Source organism: Acomys minous (assembly GCF_964271855.1).
Source record: "Acomys minous genome assembly, chromosome: 9".
Lineage (NCBI taxonomy): Eukaryota > Metazoa > Chordata > Mammalia > Rodentia > Muridae > Acomys > Acomys minous.
The window spans coordinates 115,153,065-115,172,982 of record NC_140490.1 but is presented as its reverse complement, the minus strand read 5'-3'; the positions used below and the strand labels follow the sequence as shown (position 1 = coordinate 115,172,982).

General features: G+C 43.0%; 1 protein-coding gene across 1 annotated transcript in view; it reads left to right on the top strand.

Moving 5' to 3' along the window:
- TPH2 (tryptophan hydroxylase 2) overlaps positions 1-19,918 on the top strand; it is a 112,598-nt gene that overhangs the window by 49,676 nt on the left and 43,004 nt on the right. The window contains exon 8 of the mRNA XM_084795156.1: positions 212-347. Within this exon, the coding sequence (XP_084651282.1) occupies positions 212-347 (136 nt within the window). The remainder of the gene's footprint in view (positions 1-211; positions 348-19,918) is intronic.

Sequence of the window (19,918 nt, the reverse complement as noted above, 5' to 3'; positions counted from 1 at the left end):
TACGGACGCATTACTTAATGACTGTCATTGCCAAAGACTTTTGCCAAAGGGTAAAGGCATGCACAGCAAGTGTCAGAAATGGTAAACGAGCTTTTAGTTCTTAGGGGATTGTTAAGAGAAACAATGAAAATCTTTATGCTAACGACCCATGTGTGGGCCCTCCAGTCTTGGGGTTCGAATTTAGTTTGCTCTTTTTCACTTATCTCTTTAGAGCGCTCTGGCTTCACAGTGAGACCAGTGGCTGGCTACCTGAGCCCAAGAGACTTCCTGGCTGGCCTGGCCTATAGAGTATTCCACTGTACCCAGTATGTGCGGCACGGCTCTGACCCCCTCTACACCCCAGAACCGTGAGTAATGTGTTCAGAGCTAAGATGCATGGAAGTCATGGCACTGTAAGATGGTCAACATTTATTTGACTTGATTTCATCTTCTTAGCAGTGAGAACCACAGCACTTGTCTCGGGGAAGGGAGAGCAGGCTGGAAGATCAACATCTTCAGCTGGTACCTCAGGCCTCTGATAGTCTAGCTTGGGTCAACTCTCTTACTTTACCATGACACTAAGTGTTCTGCTTGGGCCTGTCTCCATTTCTGAAGGGAAACAGCAGCATATAGCCAGGACACATGTGCCTCTTGTTAGGAGGCTCTGCTTGGATTCATTTGGGAGGGTGAAGCATAAGATTTTCTATTATTCTTATTATTATTCTTATTATTATTAATTATTATTATTATTCTCAAACTCAGAATTCCATGATATGCTCCTTCTGCAGTCTTAGCGTCTTGAATGTTCTCCCACCACTCATCACGTCTTCTCTTCATTCTTAACTCTTCTTCACCTGTCAGCTTTTCCTTAAGACCCATCTTGGGGCTCACATCTCCATTCTCTCCTCTCCAATGGGAGGGGCTAAGAGTAGACAGATAAGCCATAGGGTTGTTTCATATGATGACGTCATAGGTGGGCAGTGAGGCTGAGGGTGGGGACTGTGAACCCCTATATATTAAATAGCCCTACCACAAATGGGATTTTACAATCTCCAAGTGTCAGATGTCCTGTATTCTACTCGAAATACTTGAGAGCATAATATTTATTGGGAAACACCCATGTGCTCGGAACATTTGGGAATGAGACAACATCCTGCTGCCCTGAGCTGATGGGATGGGGAACAATGGTTAATCAGTATGCAAACAGACAGGTAGTAGTTGTCACTAGCACCAATGAGAGCACCTGGGAAGGCAGATGAAGCAGGTGGAGGATATGGAAAACCAATTGTTTTACCTTTTGCTGAGGATCCCCAGGATGCCCCTTGGCAGATGACACTAGAGCAGAGATCTGAATGTAAATATTTCAGGGTAGCAAATTCCAAGCCAGAAGATCAGGGAAGGAAAGACCCTGAGACTGGGAGCTGCCATGGTCGTTTGCCTCCCTGGGCTTCACTCAGATGAACGCCTCACCCCAATCTTAGGGTAATTTCTTACCCGCTGTTCTCCAAGGCACTCAAGTTATCACTTTGCTTATGATGCTGTTTTACTTGACTAAGCGCATGATTAATGGGCTGCCAAGGTCTTCACTGGGGAGCAGAGAGCCCTCGAGGTCTAAGCAGTTAAGTGGCTGATAACTGCGGAGGTGGGCAGGGATTAGACTGAGTTCCTGGAGTCCCCTTCCCCCTCCTAGGCTGGCATGAGCTGCTGGCCAGGTGGGTCCCTGTAGGGTCACTACATTGTTTTTTGTTGTTTTTTTTAAAGCGCTGTTCAGCTTCTCTGAAAGTGTTTCAGGGTAAACAAAGGTTACTTATAGGGCTCCAGACATTTGGAAAAGAAATGCTTCTTAGAGCGGAGTGCTCAAAGGAGCATTGTCAGAGTTAGAAAGGCAATCTCTAAATCTAGCCCAGAGGGTTTACAAATGGCCCTGTTTACAAATAGCAGGCACTTTGTTAGCTCTCTTTGAATAACTGGCCCTCCTGAGACTGGTGATAGCGTGCCAATAGGTATGCAGAAAGAGAGCGCCAAGGAATGAGATTTTAGCCACAGAAGTCTATAAAATTTGGGGATAATGTGTTACATTTTTTCACCAAAGTACTTTCAGCCAATTCATTCAGCAATATTTATGTGCAGTGTTAGCAGGGAGATACAGCTGATTTTAAGATGAATAAAATATAGTAGGTTCTTTCTTTCTTTCTTTCTTTCTTTCCTTCTTTCTTTCATTATTTTCTTTCCTTTTCTTTTTGACATTCTGGCAGGGGCAACAGAAGCACAAATAATCAGAAAAGAGTTTGTTTAGGGTTACTGCTTGGGTGTGTGCAAAGCATTAGAGGACCCCAGAGGACAGAATCATTCAGAACAGACATGAAACAGGATGGAAATCGAGAGCGGGGAACAGAGAGCTCATTTTTTGGATAAGGCCTGATGGAAAGAGAGAGAAGGTGTCTTTCCAAGTCCAGGGAAGGAAGAGAAAACACAAAGCTGTGGGGCACGCAGAAGGTACAAGTGAGCAGGTTTCATAGACCAGAGTGGCTAGGGCACAGCTTATGTTAGAGATGATACCATCAGAACACATCACAGTCATTTGTCAATGAGAGATGAACAGGCTTTGGTTGTGTGGTAGGCACTGGGGAGCTATCCAAGGTCCTGAAGCATGATCAGCTGCAGTTGTTTGCAAACGATGATTGCGGGCTGCAGAGGTTTGCAGAATAATCAGGAAGAAAAGCAGCCAGGCTGCTCATAGGCACCGCATCAGGTGCTCAGACAGGGAAGGTCAGCACAATAGTGAGAGAGTGTGTCTATTTGATGTTCTCTTAACCGCATAGGAAAAGGCTTAAAGATAATTTGTGACTGTAGTTAGCGACAAGGAGAGGGAGGGTCTATTGTAAAGTTTTTATGGAGAATGCAAATGGTTTGTTATTTCTAGCAATTATTAAGAACATCAGAATAAGACCAGAAAAGGAAACGAGGATTCGGGTTGGAATATGCTGTCCTTGAGACATTCAGGGTTGGGATTTCCTGATAAAGGAAACCTTAGTTCTGGAGTTCAGAAGTGAATTTGAAGATTGTATTATAAAACATTGACAACTTGAATTTTTTATTATCTGAAGACTTCATTCAATGTATTTTGATCGTATTCACCTCCATGTGTCCCCAGAACTCCTCTTAAATCCATCCCCACCCCCTCTACTTCCCTAACTTTGTTTCTTCTCTGTCTTTATAACCTAAGTGTAATTTGCGCTGCCCAGGTCTTCCTGTGTCTGGGGGGCTATCGGCCAGAGCATAGCTGGTATACCAGAGGTTACACTCTTACAGAAAGCTGACCCCCCCAATTGACTGAAGATGACTTATGAGCTCCTTCCCCCACCATGTGAGAACGTTGATTGTCTTAACTTTGTGAGTGTGACTCCAGGTACCATGACCTCATGGTACAGCAGTGCTGTCATGTTCAGAAATACTGTTTCACTTCTGTCTCTCCTGACTTTTGGAGAACTTTCCTTCTTAAATTACAGGAGTCCTGTGGACACACAGGCAAGGGGAGACCGAGTCAGGGCATAGAAACTGGGGACTCACAAATTTGGTGTTTTTTAAAAATCAACTTGGGTTTTGGTTATGGTGTCTATATATGTGTATATGCATGTTTGTGAGTGCATGTAGGTGTATATGTGCAAAGGACAACCTTGGGTGTTATTCCTCCTCAGGTGTCATCTACCTTGGGATCCTAATGCTAGTGTGGGAAGGTTTTAGGGATTAATCTGTCTCCTCAGCCTTAATTTTAATAATATTTATTTTTAAAAAATCATTAGTTAATAAAAACACTCAATACATATACAGAGCACAGGATTCAAATGGTAAACTGCAAACAGTGAGTTCCTTCTCTTTTTCTTGAGCTTAATTCACTCTTCTCCCTCGGCCACTCCTGATACTGGTTTCTGTTATATCCTATCAGAAATGTGCTATGCAGAATAAATTCTCCACAGAGATGCTTTTAATCATCCCAGATCACAAAACTCAGCCTCTTCTTAGCCACGTGGTTTGAACCCGTAAAACGCTACACCAGAAGTGCCCTTTGCTGCCCAACCACTTTCCCAGGCATTGTCTTTATAATGAAATCCCATTTTCTCAATTGAAAACCATCAGGAGGGCAGATTCTCCAATTTGTGAGGTTCAACTCTGCTCCTGTGTTTGGTGCCTGTTCTCTGCCTTTAAATTACAGCCCCAAATTGTTGAACTGTGGTGGTGGAGGGAACACTAATGAGACAAAGGTGAGCTGTGAAGGTCCACACAGAAATGGGAAGGAGAGCAACAGAAAGACATTATCTGAAAAGGACTATTTTCTCTTCCAGTCTAGGTAAAATATATTTTGCTATCACAACTTTCAACATATATCTTTTAAAACGTATTTTTCGCTTATTTATATTCTTTCCTCTTTAAAAATATTTTTATCTTATTAAATTTTCTTTTCAAGACAGGATTTCTCTGTGTAGCCTTGGCTGTCCTGGACTCACTTTGTAGCCCAGGTTGGCTTCGAACTTACAGCGATCCACCTCCCTCTGCCTTCCGAGTGCTGGGATCAAAGGTGTGTGCCACCATGCCCAGCTTATCTTATTCATTTAAAAATATTATTTTATTTTATGTATATGGGTGTTTTGTCTGCACAAATGTCTGTATGTCATTTGTGTTTCTGGTTCCCACAGAGGCCAGAAGAGGGCATCAGATCCCTTGGAACTGGAGTTTCAGATGGTTGTGAGTGACCAAGTGGGTGCAGAGAATCTACCTACCCATGCTCTCTGCAAGAGCAACAAATGCACTTAGCTGCTGAGCCACTATTCCTCTTCTACCTTTTTCTCAGCTTCTATTTTTATGTTATTGAAAAATTGATTTCATACGATATATTCTGATCCCATTTTCTCTTTCTCAACTCCTCCCAGATGCTCCCTACTCACCCAACTCCATGCCCTTCCCTTCCTTTTCCTTTTTCTTTAAAAAACAAATAATAAAAGACAAACAAAAAACCACACACACACACACTCACACACCCCTACAACAAAATCTGAAACCTAAATATGCAAGCAAAGGACCAATAAGACCAGAAACAAACAAACAAACAAACCCCAAGCAAAGCTGTATTAGACAAAATGCTTACAAAAATACCATTGAGTTCATTTTATGTTGACCATCTTCCTGGGCATGGAGCCTACCCTGACGTGTGATTAATATATCCAATGAGACTCCATTGGTGAAGACTACTTGTCTTTGCAAGTAGGTATCAATTGCAGATAACTTCTTGCTTAGGGGTGGGAGTCCATGTCAGTTTTTCCCTCTTAGCCCTAAGAACCTGTCTGGTGTGAACTCATGAAGGCCTTGCGAATGTTGTCACAGACCCTGTAAATTTTTATTTGACTCAGCCCTATTATGTCTGGAGGACACTGTTTCCTGGGTGTCATCCATGTCCCCTGGCTCTAACATCTTCCTAAGTCATCTTATGCATGGCTTCTTTAGCCCTGGGGGGAGCATATGATGAAGATGTCCTATTTAAGATGGACTATTCCAATGTCTCTCACTGTCTTCACGTTGCCTAGCTGTGGATCTCTGGGTTACTTCCCATCTACTGGTGATGGCTGGGCAAGGCACTGATTTATGGGAATAGCAGAATGTCACTATGAGTCATTTTATTGCAAAGTGTTGTTAGCAGAATAATGATAGTGGCTTTCCCCCTAGGCCCATGCCCTATGTAGTTTCAGGTTCTTGGCTGCACTGACCATGTCAGGCATGGGTTCCATCTCCTACAGTGGGCCTGAAATTCAACCAGAGAGTGACTGGTGCCACTATTGCACCAGTATATCTCACAGGGAGGTCAGCATTGTAGGTCACAGTTTGTAGCTGGGTTGATGATTTTATCTCTTCTCTGGTCACAGGCAGAGTACATTTTGTTACCATTAATGCCAATCAGTAAGGACGAAGCCTCTAGTTAGGCACAAGATTGACTTCTCCATGTTCAATGAGATATATAGGTGCTGTCCTAAGTAACAGCGCCTTAACATCAGTTTGTGGAGAGCCACCAATAGCCTTGGCAATAGCCCGAGATGTTTGAGGGTTTCTATGGTCCTTCTTTGGCCAACAACTCAACTAGGTATGGCCATTCCTGGTGGGGTAAGGTGTCTAGTTGAGGCATTCTCCCACCCCTATTATTTGGTGGCTCTATTTAGATTTCCATCCTATGTCTATACATTTTAGGAAGCTTCTTCAGTAACAGGTTTTCACATGGGCTCTCAAATGGCACTTGGTGTTAGTTGCCCTTTTCCATATTCCCTTTCTTGTCCTTCTCTTCTCTCTCCCACCTGACTTAACCCTCCCAGTCTGGTCTCTTCATGCCAGTGTCTCTCGGTAGCAATGCACTCTATTTCCCCTTCCTTGGGAGAACATCCCCTTCCTCCTAGTCTCTTACTAAGTGCCTGACCTCTGTGGTCATATGGATTATAGGACAGATTTTGAACATCCCTTCCACTTTTTTTCTGAGACTGTTTTTTATGTAGCCCAGGCTTGTTTTGAACTTCTTATATAGCCAAAAGATGGCCTTGACCTCCAAATCCTTTTGTTTCACCATTCCCCCAAATGCTGAGTAATCTATTTATTTGAGATGGGGTCTCATGTAACATAGGCAGCTGACATTACATTCACTCTGTAGCTCAGAGTGACCTTGAACTTCTGATACTCTTGCCTTCAGCTGCCAAGTGCTGGAATTACAGACATGTATTACTATGCCCAGGTCTGCATGATGCTAGGGACCAAACCCAGTGACTCATGTAATGCTAGTCAAGCAGTCAACCAACTGAGCTATACACCCAGACCCAGATTTTGCATTTTAAAGACTCTGAGTTCTTTGAACTTGGGCAGACAGTAAGACTTGAATTCAAAAAGCAATGGCTTATTGGAGTCTTCCTTGGAAGGAGTCTTTCTAGCCTGTAGTGCTGTAGAGAAGTGTAGTGAGCTGGTGAGTCCTGGGTTTTCTGTGGGGGTAGATACTTTTTCATGTGTTTATGCCTGGATTTAAGAAAACTCATATAGCAGAAGTGGAGGGATATTTGCTTTTTGTTCATAGAGCAGTGCCTGAGGCTACAATTCTATACCTCAGTGTCAGCTAGTTGCATGCTTTGATCAGCCGTGATCCCAAATATTGCTGTGATTAATGAAGTATCAATACAAACAAATGGTTTCTTTTACAAAATATCAATTGATCAATTAAAAATTATTTTAGCAAGATCATTCCTCTTACACAGTGGCATGAGAGAGAAGGGTTCAAAATGCCAGCTTACAGGGACATATGAGCATAGTCCAGTGTGTATACTGACAAAACGAGATTTGTGATGTCCTCCTTAAAGCTTTCTGGTCTGATTTTCATCTGTGGACTTTGCCATATTGTACCTCTGGCCACTCCATCTTCTTTAAGAACAGATTTTTTTTTGCTACTTTGTGGCTGCTGCTGTTGTTTTATATAGATAAATATGTTTCAATTTTACCAATGAAGACTCAGGAGCCAGATGCTGGGGTGAAAACCTGCTAGCTCAGAGATGCATAGAAAGCACTCAATTGACCTTCTTACTCAGCTCATATCTCAGAGGAAAAAGCCAAAAACTGAAAGACAAAGAGCTTGGTAGCTCAAAGCTCAAAAGGCCCTTCTTATCCATGCTGCCTTATACACTCTGAACTCAAAATTCCCGCTACTATTTAATTACTGTCAGCTGGTTTCCTGCTCCACCTCTTGTCCTAGGGTCAACTTTATTAAATCCTGTGTTCAGAAAGCTCTTGGATTAAAGGTGTGTGCTAGGGCTGGCTGAACCACACCTTAATCACCTATTTACAATAAACAGAACGTTCTTGGGTTAAAGGTCTGTGTTAGGGATCAATCATACCAAACAAGAAACAGGGCCTTACAGTTCACCATCTTGGGGTTCACAGTTGGATCAAATATCCTGCAGCAGAAATGTCCTGTGTGTTATAAGATATTTAGGGCCACTGGTAGCCACCCCCATTAGCTGTCAAGAGTATCTTTGTTGGACACCCATCCCATTTTCAGATACCTAAGCCATGCCCTAGAGTGTAACATTAACTTAGATTAAGAAACACTGCAAGAGAGTAAGAAATCTAACTCTGTCATTGACTAATGACTGCGAGCCTTCTCTTCAGAAGCCACCAGTCTTTGTCTTTTTCCTAACATAAAACCCTGAAACTAGCAATCCTTCAATTAACTTTTGTTAGTCTCCTCTTACATATAGATGAGAAAGTCTGATCTTATCAAACCATTAACTAGCCCCTCTGAGACAGACAGAGAGAGAAAGAGAGAGAGAGGAGAGAGAGAGAGAGAGAGAGAGAGAGAGAGAGAGAGAGAGAGAGAGAGAGAGAGAGAGAGAGAGAGTCAATCTTTTTTGAAAGGCAAGCAAGGGGACTAGAGAGATGTCTCAGAGGTTAAGAGCATTGTTTGTTCTTCCAAAGGTCCTGAGTTCAATTCCATTCAACCATATGGTGGCTCACAGACTATCTGTAATGAGATCTGGTGCCTTCTTGTGGTGAGCAGGCACACATGTGGGCAGACTACTGTATAAATAATAAATCTTAAAGAAAAAAGCACCCTTGAGGCAGAGGCAGGCAGATCACTGTGAGTTCAGGACACTGTGTGTCCTGGTCCACAAAGTGACTCCAGGACAGCCAAGGCTACACAGAGAAATCCTATCTCAAAAAACCAAACCAAACCAAACAACAACAACAAAAAAAATAAAGGCAAGTAAGGTGGTTCATTTTGGCTGGAGCCAGTTTCTTGAAATCCTTTTGGATCCAGCTCAGTTTCAGCCTTCTTTGAAGACTTTCCTAGTGAGAGTTAGATGTCTCTACAACACTCGGCCTTATTTCTACCTTAGCCTTTACAACATTGCCTGACAATCGTTTGCTCATGCATCGATTTGCTCTATATCTCATGACCAGTTGGCAAAGGTAATTCAGAGATGGAAAGAGTCAGACTTAATGTGGAGTGGATCTCCAAACCTGGTGTAGAAAGAGAAAAGTGAGTGGAGAGTGCTCTAGCGCATGGGCGCAGTGCCTCCAGGAGATGCCAGGGTTGAGATGTACCCAGAAGCTCAGGCCTGGCTGTTCTGTAGAAAAGTCAAGGTTGCAGGTCCAGATGAATCTCAGCGACACTCTGGGGGAGTAGCACCCTTTCTGAGTGGCTGCGGTTCTCATATGTCCTTCACCCTCCCCCACAGCTTTGCTGACCTCAGGGCCTGATGCTGGCCATGCCTCCATGCATCAGACATTTTCACATGTTCAGCATCTCCAGGAAAGCCCAAGAAACTTCAATGGCAGCATTTTCAATACCAATAGAAGCTATGAAGCTAAGTCATTTGGATCAGAGTATCCCTTTTTTTAAAATAATCACACTTACTAGGAATCAATCCAATATGTCCATTTGCTTTACTTTTAAGATGATAGTCATAGATGAAAAGGCAGCTATTATGGAGCTGAGGAAGAAGAGCTGAAGAAGATGTGAAGTTTGCCTCTATTTCCCATTAGAGAGAAAGTGGTGGAGGCAGGGTAAATAGAGGGAGACCAAACTGTATATCACAGGTTGTTAAAAATGTACTTGTTTTATCCTTTGGCAACTAACTTTAAATATTGTTGTACCTAGAAGGTAGAAAAGATCTTGGCCTGCCTTACAAATAAATCACCTCATGCTATGTTCAAAATCATATCCAAGCTACTTTAAACATTAAGAAAGAAATTTAGAACAAAGTTGATGCTTGGCAATTTCTGTCAAGCATTTTGATGTAGGTGTCTAAGGGTCTGTTATGTCAGTATGTGTGGGGTAGGCTGTCTTAGTTACTCTTATGTTGCTGCGAAGAGACACCATGACCAAAGTAATTGATAAGAGGAAGCATTTATTTGTGTGCTGTCTTCTTGTCATTTCAGAGGTTTAGTTCATGACCATCATGGTGGGGAGCAGGGAGACAGACAGGTATGTTGAAGAAATTACATCTTATCCAAAAGTTGGAGATATACATACATACATGCATATATACATACATTACAGTCACACACACACACACACACACACACACACACACACAAAGAGAGAGAGAGATACAGAGACACATAGAATCAGGAAGAGAGAGACAGAAAGTCAAAGAGATGGGAGACTGGGCTTGACATGGGCTTTTGAAACCTCAAAGCCCATCCTCAGTGACACACCAACTCAGCAAAAGCACCTCCTAATCCTTTCCGAACAGTTCCACTACCTAGGGGCCAAACATTCAAACAAATGAGCCAAGTGGACCATTCTCATCCAAACTACCACAGTGAGTGACACTGAAGTAGGTGGGAGCTTCTTCCCCACGGAAAAGAACTTAGTCAGGGAAGTAAATCCACTTCTGGACTTGTCTGTAAAGGCTTGTTGAGTTGGGAGTTGACTCAGTTGAGGAAGTTCTTGAAGTTGGAGGGAGGTATCTTTCCCCCTTCCTTGCTCAAGGAGTTTAGTTGGGTCTGGCCTCTGATAAGGGCTTCTGGTCTTAGAGAGACATTTGTCTTTTCACTTGCTCTATTGATTCTACTCCTCAGTGTCAGTTTCAGTCCACTTTCTTCCCCTGGGTAATTCCTTCTGGTGGGATTGTGGTCTGGATTCTTTGGAGTTCCTGTAGTCTTCTTTAATGTATCCTGTGCTAAGTAGACATTGAATACTGGCAATTTCATTTGCATGTGTCCATTTACACGTGTGACTCGGTAGAAATGCAGGGTTCAAGAAAACATCTTCTCCTGGGCTCATGATCCATTCCTATATTAGTTATTTTTCGGTTCCTGGGGCAACTAATAGAAGAAAGGTTTTGTTTTTGTTTTTTGGCTTATGGTTCCAGAGGGATAAGTCTGTCATGGTGGGGAGTCATGGCAACAGACATGGTGGCTAAGGCTAGGGCAGAATGCGGAGGGTTCACATGCTTCACCATAAGTATTGATGTGGAGAGCAAACTGGAGACAGTGTGAGTCTTTAAAGTCTGAAAGTCTACCTCAAGTGACATACTATCTCCCCCGAAAGTGCCACCAACTAGGCGACCAAGTGTTCAAATGCCCAAGACTATGGGAGACTTTTCTTGTTCCAATCACTACAACACCACTCCTGAAATGCTGCATGGATTGACTGAGGTCTAACACAGGGATATTAAAAAAAAAAAGGTTCCATTTCCCAGATCACTGCTACGTATCTATCTATGTAATAATATCTAGTCTTGTTCTCTTCAGTACAGGCTGAGCCTGCCCTGTTCTAGATTTCTGGGTTCATCACCTTGTGCCTTCTAGACAGGGTGGAAGTCGCAGCTATAGTCTGACCTCCTAAATCAGTTTCTGTTTCTCAGAGAGGAGCAATCAGAATTTAAAATACAAACATTTTCAGCCCTGTTCTCTGAGTTCAAGTCTGTGCAATTTACTTCTCCAGAAGAGGTCTCTTCGCTTGCTCTTTAGTGCTGGGATAAAATGCCCACCAGACAACTCAAAGAGGAAAAGGATGATTTTTCCTTGTGGATCACAGTTCATTATCAAATGGAGTAGGGTCAGGAACTCAAAGAAGGAACCTAGAGACAGGAGCTGAAGCAGAGGCCATGGGGGGATGCTACCGGCTTGATCCGCACGGCTTGCTCACTTTGATTTCTTGTCCCATGTAGGAACACCTGCCCAAGGATGACACTGCCCCCTTTCACGTCAATAATTCATCAAGAAAATGCCTTACAGAATTGCCTCCAGGCAATCTGATAAGAGACATTTTTTTTTTCCAAACTAGGTTCTTCTTAGACACCTCTAGTTTGTGTCATGCTGACAAAAAACTAGCCAGAACAGGAGCCATTGGCAAGGTGAAAAAAGGAGAAACATAGTTGCCCCAGAAATTTCTTTAAAAAAAATGTCTTAATGAAAGCCTTAGAAATTTTAGATTTTAGTTTATATTTTTAGATGCTGTGTTTAACATATCTGCAATACAAATATACTTGATACAGCATAGCATATGCTCATTAAATCAAGGAGCTATATCTAGGGCTGTGTTGAGACAATCGCTCCTTTGGCACATACTCATGGGGCATAGTTTCTGCCCTGGTGCCATCACTTGTCAAATCAAAATCAGCCTTTGACCATTAAAAATAAGCCACAATGCTGTAGAGGAACCCTGCAGCATTTACTGCCACAATACACCTAAATGCATGTATGTTGAACACACTCTTTCTTGCTCACAGTTGAACAGGCACAATTAATGCTAGTTTTAAATATAACTGATTCAGAGTTAAAAAAACAAACAAACCAGGCTTTGCAGTTAGGTGCATTTTTTTTTCTTGTAATCACTGCTGTGTTTCTATTTTACAGGAAAAATAAAAGTGAATTATCTCAGGCCATATTTTTCATTGTGTCTAAAGGAAACGAGTGGATTTTAAGCCTTTGCTTATTACAACAGAATCCTCCCAGGGCTGGTGGAAGATGTGGTCTGTTTCCTCTTTGGGGGGCTCAGACATAAATTCTTGTTTGTTAGGTGTACACAGGATTTCACGTGTACAAAGGCCGGCTGGTCCTCCTGCTAAGTCGGTAACAAGAACACAAATACGATACGATCTCGCTTTCCCATCTTTCTCTCCTGGGGACTCTTGGTCTTCACAGTGGTCCACATGAACCCTGGTCACCAACAGTGTTTTCAGGATAGGTCTTTCTGAGATCATGTCTGGCCTTGGTCTTAATGTGAGCGTTGCATAGACGGGCCTGTGCCCCAGCTTCCTTCCTCCTTCCCAGAGGATTCCCTTGCTGTTCAAGGTTGCAGCAGTGATTCTGTGTTCTCAGAAAGCCCCTTTGTCTGGTCTACCTTTCCTGCTTTCTTTTGTTTTGTTTTTTTAAACCTAGAGCTTACAGGCCCAGTGAACTGTTCTCCCTTAGAAGAAATTTGATACACCCAGGGCCAGTGAAGATGGTAGAGCCTTGAAAAATATTGACTTCCTTTCTGTCCTTGAATCTTAGTGATTTCAACAGCCACTGCCAGTGCCAATTTACCTATGGCATCAGGAATGACACTATTTCTATCAATAAAAAACATGTACAGTTTATGTGTCTAGAAACAGTGCCAGATACTCTAAATATTGAACATGAAGGAATTCATTGAAAACTCAAACCTACTCGAGTTGTTTTGAGTTTACCAATAGGGAAATGAGGCAGGGGAAGGTTAAATAATTTGCCCATGGTAACACAGTTGATAATAGGGAAGCCAGGATCTTGTCTGGGATGATGATGATGATGATGATGATGCTGATGCTGATGCTGATGCTGATGATTATGATTATGATGATAATGATGATAAATTTAACAATTAATAATAATTTGTGGATTTATCCACTATGTTTTGATAAATAAACACAAAAACTCAAAACTTCCACATATGTTGAAATTGAACAGTTTTCTCTCAAAATTTTAATTATAAAGTTTGCACAAAACTTAAAAATGACTTTTTTGGGGGTCTTTTCTGAATTCTCTTGCACCTATTGGAAAAACTAGCTCTGCGCTTTCCTTTTTCTTGGCCCAATTACTAAGCTTGATAGAAAGTGGCCCTCTCCTTTGATCCTCATGGAGTTGAAGCTGTCCCCCCCACCCCCATTTATCCTGATGAGGCAAATCTCCTGTCACTAGAAAAAAAGACAGAGGCATAGCACCTCAGGACAGCTTGCTTAAGCCATAGGAGACCGCCTTGCTCTGTCTGCAGGCAGAAGCATATAGGTCTCCAGGCCCTGACATCCAAGTCCCACCATCAGCTCTCAGTGTGACGCTGGCAAGCCATTTAACCTCCCTGTGTGCGGCATGATGAAATAACGCTTTGATCTTTGGAGAGAAGAAAGCTTGACATAAATACCAAGTAGGTCCGCTCATTCTCTTTCCCTCTCAAACGCACGTGGAGACTGATGTGTCCCATAAGATCCCACAATATTCTTATTGGCAGGGTGATATTCCTAGGCAGAAGCTCCCAAGTTTTGTGAAATGCCTTGTTTTGTGAAGTGCCTAAAAGCAAACATCCCTTCTGCCCAAGACTTTTTACAGAGCCTATTGTCCCAGGAGCACTGAGAACTCTTCATGGTACTACGTTCTAGTTAAAAATTCCTCTACAAAAAATTCCTCTACATTATTTAAAGCCTGTGTGCCTTGTGGAACCGAATTTGTGTGTTAAGTGCCCACTGGTACCTGGGCTCTTTGAAGCTGCTGTATATAGTGACTTGTGATAAAACCCTAGCCCCTCCCTTTCTCTTCTCCTTTTAAAGCTGATTCTAAGCAGCAACCCTCTCATGTCCCCTGCCCTACAGCAAGGACTGTCATCTAAGTGTGATGCCCACAATCCAAACTCAGCACTCACAGGCGACCACAGCTGCATGAAAACTCATATTCCCTCAGCAAGCGGGAGTCAGGGAGAAGTTCATTATGCGTCTTCAGGTGTAGAGGATAGCGGTGACCAGGGAGCATTTTTTCCCCCAGAAATATTTGCATTTTTAAATTGAAAGTTCAGAAGAAGACATTCAAAATGATTGAATTCTAAGGAAAAAAAAAAGAGAGAGGTAATCACTATCCAAGCCTTTTCACTGCCGTGTGAAGAATGACATCCTTGGCCAGGCCCGTCACGGACACTGCCACCAGAGGGAAGGAAAGGGAGCCTGATGTCCTCCCACTCATCCTGTCTGTCTGGCATCCGTCCGTTCACTTTGGAGAGGTCTGCGAGACTGTCCCCGTTTTACAGATGGTGATTCTAAGGTTCACAGAAGTCAGGTAATTTCCCTAAGGTCGCACAGCTAGAAAAACAGCAGAGCCACGATTTGGTCCAGAGCCCTAATGTGATTGGAAAATTAGGCTCAAGTTTCACTTGGATTCACCCTGACACGGAGCAGTGGAGTCTCTCCACCAGCTGCTGTGTTCAGTCCAGTTCAGCATTTCTCATGTGCGGGGCTTGTCCACCAAGCACTAGCTACTCAAAGGGAACGTGGCACGCACGGCCTCTAGCCTGGACACGCTCACAGCTCCTTCGTGATAAAGGACTGAGAGAGCAAAACTCATTCGAGTATGAAAACTGAGACATAAACTCAATTTAATGCAATATGAGCAATAATATTTAACTTATGGAAACTTATGTTTTCAACACATTGTATTTCTACATTTCATACATAAAGATGTGTGGAGGAAGGGACTTATAACCTCTGTCTTTCTAGATGAGACAATTCTAGCTTTCTGTTGAGCAATATGGTAAAATGAGCCTACTGACACTTATTAAGTGAAACTAATTAGGGCTATAAATGAAATATTTGGTTGCATTAGGCACATTTCAAATGTTCTGTAGCTATACTGCCAAGCGGCCATTTCACTGGACAGCATAGACGGAGGGGCCTGCATATCACTGCAGGGTGTGCTGCCACTGGACAGGGCTGTCTGAGTCATTTGCCTTCATGGGAATGTGGGGGGCATCAGCCTAGAAGATGACTCCAGAGCATATGCTTTTTAAATTTTATTTATTTACTTTTAAATGTCCACCACCAATAATGTAGTGGTCTGAGTGAGGATGGCGCTATAGGCTCATGCTTGAATACTTAGTCCTCACTTGGTGGAACTATTTGGGGAGGGTTAGGAGGTGTGCTGTAGTTGAAGGATGTGTGTTGTCACTGAGTTCAAAGACCCATACAGTCCCCGCCGGCCCCCCCCCCCCCCCCGCCTTCTGCCTGTGGGTCAGACGTAAGTTTCCAGCTGCTGCTCCATCACCAAGCCTGCCTCATGTTCCCTGGCAGGATGGCTGTGGAATCCCGCCTCCCAGATTACATGCTTTCTTTCATAAGTTGCCTTTGTCATGATACTTTGGTAAGCCAATACCAAAATAGCTAAGACAAACAACATTTGTTTTTGTGGCAGATCGCACACAGGGTCTTGTTGATGCTGGCCAAGTGCTCTACCCCTGGGACAAATCCCCCAGCTCTCAGGAGACATGCTCTTACACAGCGTATTTTAGTACTACCTTAATTTTAGTGAACTGGGAGGGGATTTTAAATCTCCTTTGCTTTTATGAGGGACATGAAATATTCTAGAAATAGAGGGCCATTAGTGACATGGAGGGATTTTCATTGCATCCTCTAGCCTTTGGAATAACGGCAGCTATTTCTTTTGTTAGAAGAGAGTTAGTGCTTTCTGGTCACTGCGCTTTCTGGGTAGTCACCATAAGGTAACCTTTGCAAGGTATTTTACTAAAATTATATCTTAGTTACTTTTAAATTTTGGTTTCTAATATAGCACCTGGCTATATGAAGTGCATAACAAATGTTTCTGGAATAAGAATGGTTTTAAGTTTTAAGAAAGATAGAGCCAGAGGATGGCTCAGCAGTAAGAGGACCTGAGTTCAAATCTCTAGTACCTCTTCAAAAGTGGGCGTGGCTGTACATAACCCTGGCCCTGTGAGGAGCAGAGGGAGGAGGATCGCTAAAGCTTGCTGGTGAGCCAGCCTAGGTCCAGGGTTAGTGAAAGACCCTGCCCTAAGGAAATGGGTGAGAGTGACAGAACAGGACAATGGGTGTCACCCTAGGCCTCTGCACATGTACATGGACACACACACACATACACACACACACACACACAAATACTTCCAGACACATAGACACACATAGACACACAGAGAGACACATATGCACACACCACCCACACAGAGACATACACAAACACACACAGAGATACACATATACAAAGAGACACACAACATACACAGAAAGACACACATTCACACACATACAGAGACACACAGAGAGAAACATACACACAGAGACACACAGCATACACAGAAAGACATACATTTACATCACACACACACACACACAGACACACATACACACACAATACACACAGACACAATACATGCACAGAGACACATATACATACAACATACACATGACATACACATACACACAGAGACACATACACACACCACACACATACAGACACATAACATGTACACACACACAGATACATACACATACAACACACACAGATATATAATTACACACACATACACACAGAGACATGTATATGCACACACATAAAGAAATATACATACAGACACACACACCACACATACATAGCATACAGGCATATAATTACACATATACGCAGATATACAAAACACACATACATACAATTACACACACATACATACACATACCCACAGAGACACATACACATACAACACACACAGACATACAATTACACACACATACACACAGAGACACATATATACGCACACATATAAAGAAATATACATACAGACACACACACCACACATACATAACACACAGGCATACAATTACACGTATACACAGATATACAAAACACACATAACACACATACATACAATTACACACACATACACACACATACCCACAGAGACACATACACACACAACACACACACAGACACATAACACATACAGGCATACACAGAGACAGATACACGTACAACACACATAGACATACAACTACACACACATACACATATACACACACCACACAGACATAGCACACAGACATACAATTATAAACACAACACACACACACACACACACACACAGGGGTGGGTATCTGTAATATCCTCCACATTCTCAGAAGAATATAGTGAAGAATAGGATTGCTAGAAACCCTTTTGATTCCTAGGGGTGGAAAGTAAAGAGTTCCTCCTTGGCTAGGTGTGAGTGTTCAGCTTTGCAGAAAGAGGGCCACATTTGTGTTTGTATGTGCTTTGATGGGTGTATAGAGAAGGTTACCTGAAGAGCCACCAGAAAGCTTATGTGGGCTCCATCTTATTTGTTGGTTTCTCAAGACAGTTGCACATAGCCCAAGGCTAGTCTTGAACTCACTTTCTAGCGGAGGCCGGCATTGAACTTCCGACCTTCGCAAGTGGTGGGCTATGGTGTGTGCCACCAGGTCTGGTCTTATGGTAGGTTATTTTAAATCCAAACTAAAGAAACTCTCTGGCTCCCTAGGACAAGTTGCCTCAATAACAAATTAATACCCCTGTTAGCATCTCAGTGCAGTGAAAACAAAGCGAGCCTCCTGCTGGCCCGTTGTCCTGCACCTGGCTGCCTGTTCTTCCCAGTCTCTCGCTTTCCCCAGCAACGTCTTGTGAAAGCTTAGGATCCCAGCTCACCCTCCTGCGTCTTTCCATCAGAGCTGACTCCCTCTCCTCTCCCTCTTATCTCCTTTCCTTTCTTTTTTATGATTTAGTGAGTATGTTGGCTTCTGTCATGTAGAACAAACAGAGCCTGCAGAGAAGCATTTAAAAAGGCGGAGGCATTGATTTGGGTTGGGGGAGGCGACAGGCACCATTCACTCACCACCCCTTAAAGCTTTAATTTATGGCAAAAATAAAAAAGCAGTTGTTCAACACCGAGCAAGAGGAGTCAGCTTTGAAAACTGATAAGAGGAGAAAAATGCCAGACTCATTTTGAATTTGAACCTAACCATCAGGACCCCTATTTCCCTGCAGCAAAATGATCGCAACTTTCTTAGAATGATTTAAGAATCCCCCGAGACACTTCGCCCGGCCCCTTTGTGGGCCTCTCTCAGCGGCTTTCGAATCCTCCTAACTGGGCTTATCAGGGAAGATTCCAATTTAGCGAAGCAAAAGTCTAGTGTCTGATATCAACGCTAGCCTTTTTTTTTGAGACATGATGTTTTACACTGCTAACAGTTTTGAAAGGCAACAGAGAGCTTTTGTGTGAAGGGCTCTGAAAAGCAGTATTCAGGAGAAAATGCATCAAAGGAAGTTGAAAAAAAGAAAAAAAGAAAAAAAAAAGAAAAGAAAAGTTTGCTGATGTAGAGATTAGAGGCAGCCTGTGCTGGCAGGCACAATTATGACCAAATAATTGAATCTTTTTAAGACAGATAAGATGAGATAAAGCAATAGTTGTCATCTCCTGACGGGAGCGGTTCATTAGATACTATAAGGAGTCCCGCTGTGGAACTACTACAGGGGCCATAGTCCGCTCTACAGGCACCGCGGCAGTACGACAGGGTGAAGTGTCTCCGCTTCAGCCCCACAGACCTTTTTTTTCTTTTTCTTTTCTTTCTTTGTTTTGTTTTGTTTTGTTTGTTTTTTGAGACAGAGTTTCTCTGTGTATTCTTAGCTGTCCTGGACTCACTTTGTAGACCAGGCTGGCCGCGAACTCACAGCGATCCACCTGCCTCTGCTTCCCGAGTGCTGGGATTAAAGGCGTGTGCCACCACGCCCTGCAAGTCCCACAGACCTTAATTTGCAGGAAGGCTGGGGAGCAGCCTCGCCAGGCTCCGCTCCCATACTTGTTCCACCCCCTGGAACCTCTCAGACTCCAAGAAAAGGAAACGGACCCTTTCATAGCTAACGGGTTCTTGTAAAAATTGTTTCAGATGTTTGTTTTGTGTGTTTGAGTGTTTTTTGGCAACATGTATACATGCGCACAACATACGTGTCTGCTGCTCACTGAGGCCAGATGTGGGTACCCTCGGACTGGAGTTACAGAAGGTTGTGAGTTACCTCGTGGCTGCTGGGAACTGAACCCAGATTCTCTGCGAGAGCAACAGATGCTGTTAACTGCTGAGCCAGCTCTCCAGTCCCTAATGAATCGTCTTTGTTTGTTTGTTTGTTGTTTTTTTTATTAGAAATGTTGAAAATCTTTCTTTGCTCATTGGTTAAAGTGTCTCTGGGTGCTTTCTTCCTTGGCTGCACATGCCTTTGTGGAAGAGAACGGGAGTCGGGTGATACAGTGTTTATTTTAATATTCCTCGAGCCCCAAAGGATAATAAGCTTGTTCTTGCCTTGAACTATTGGACCTCAGAGCCTATGAGAAGGTTTTCTGCATCCGTATTTTCATCAGGAATCTTTCTCAGGGCTCCTGTAT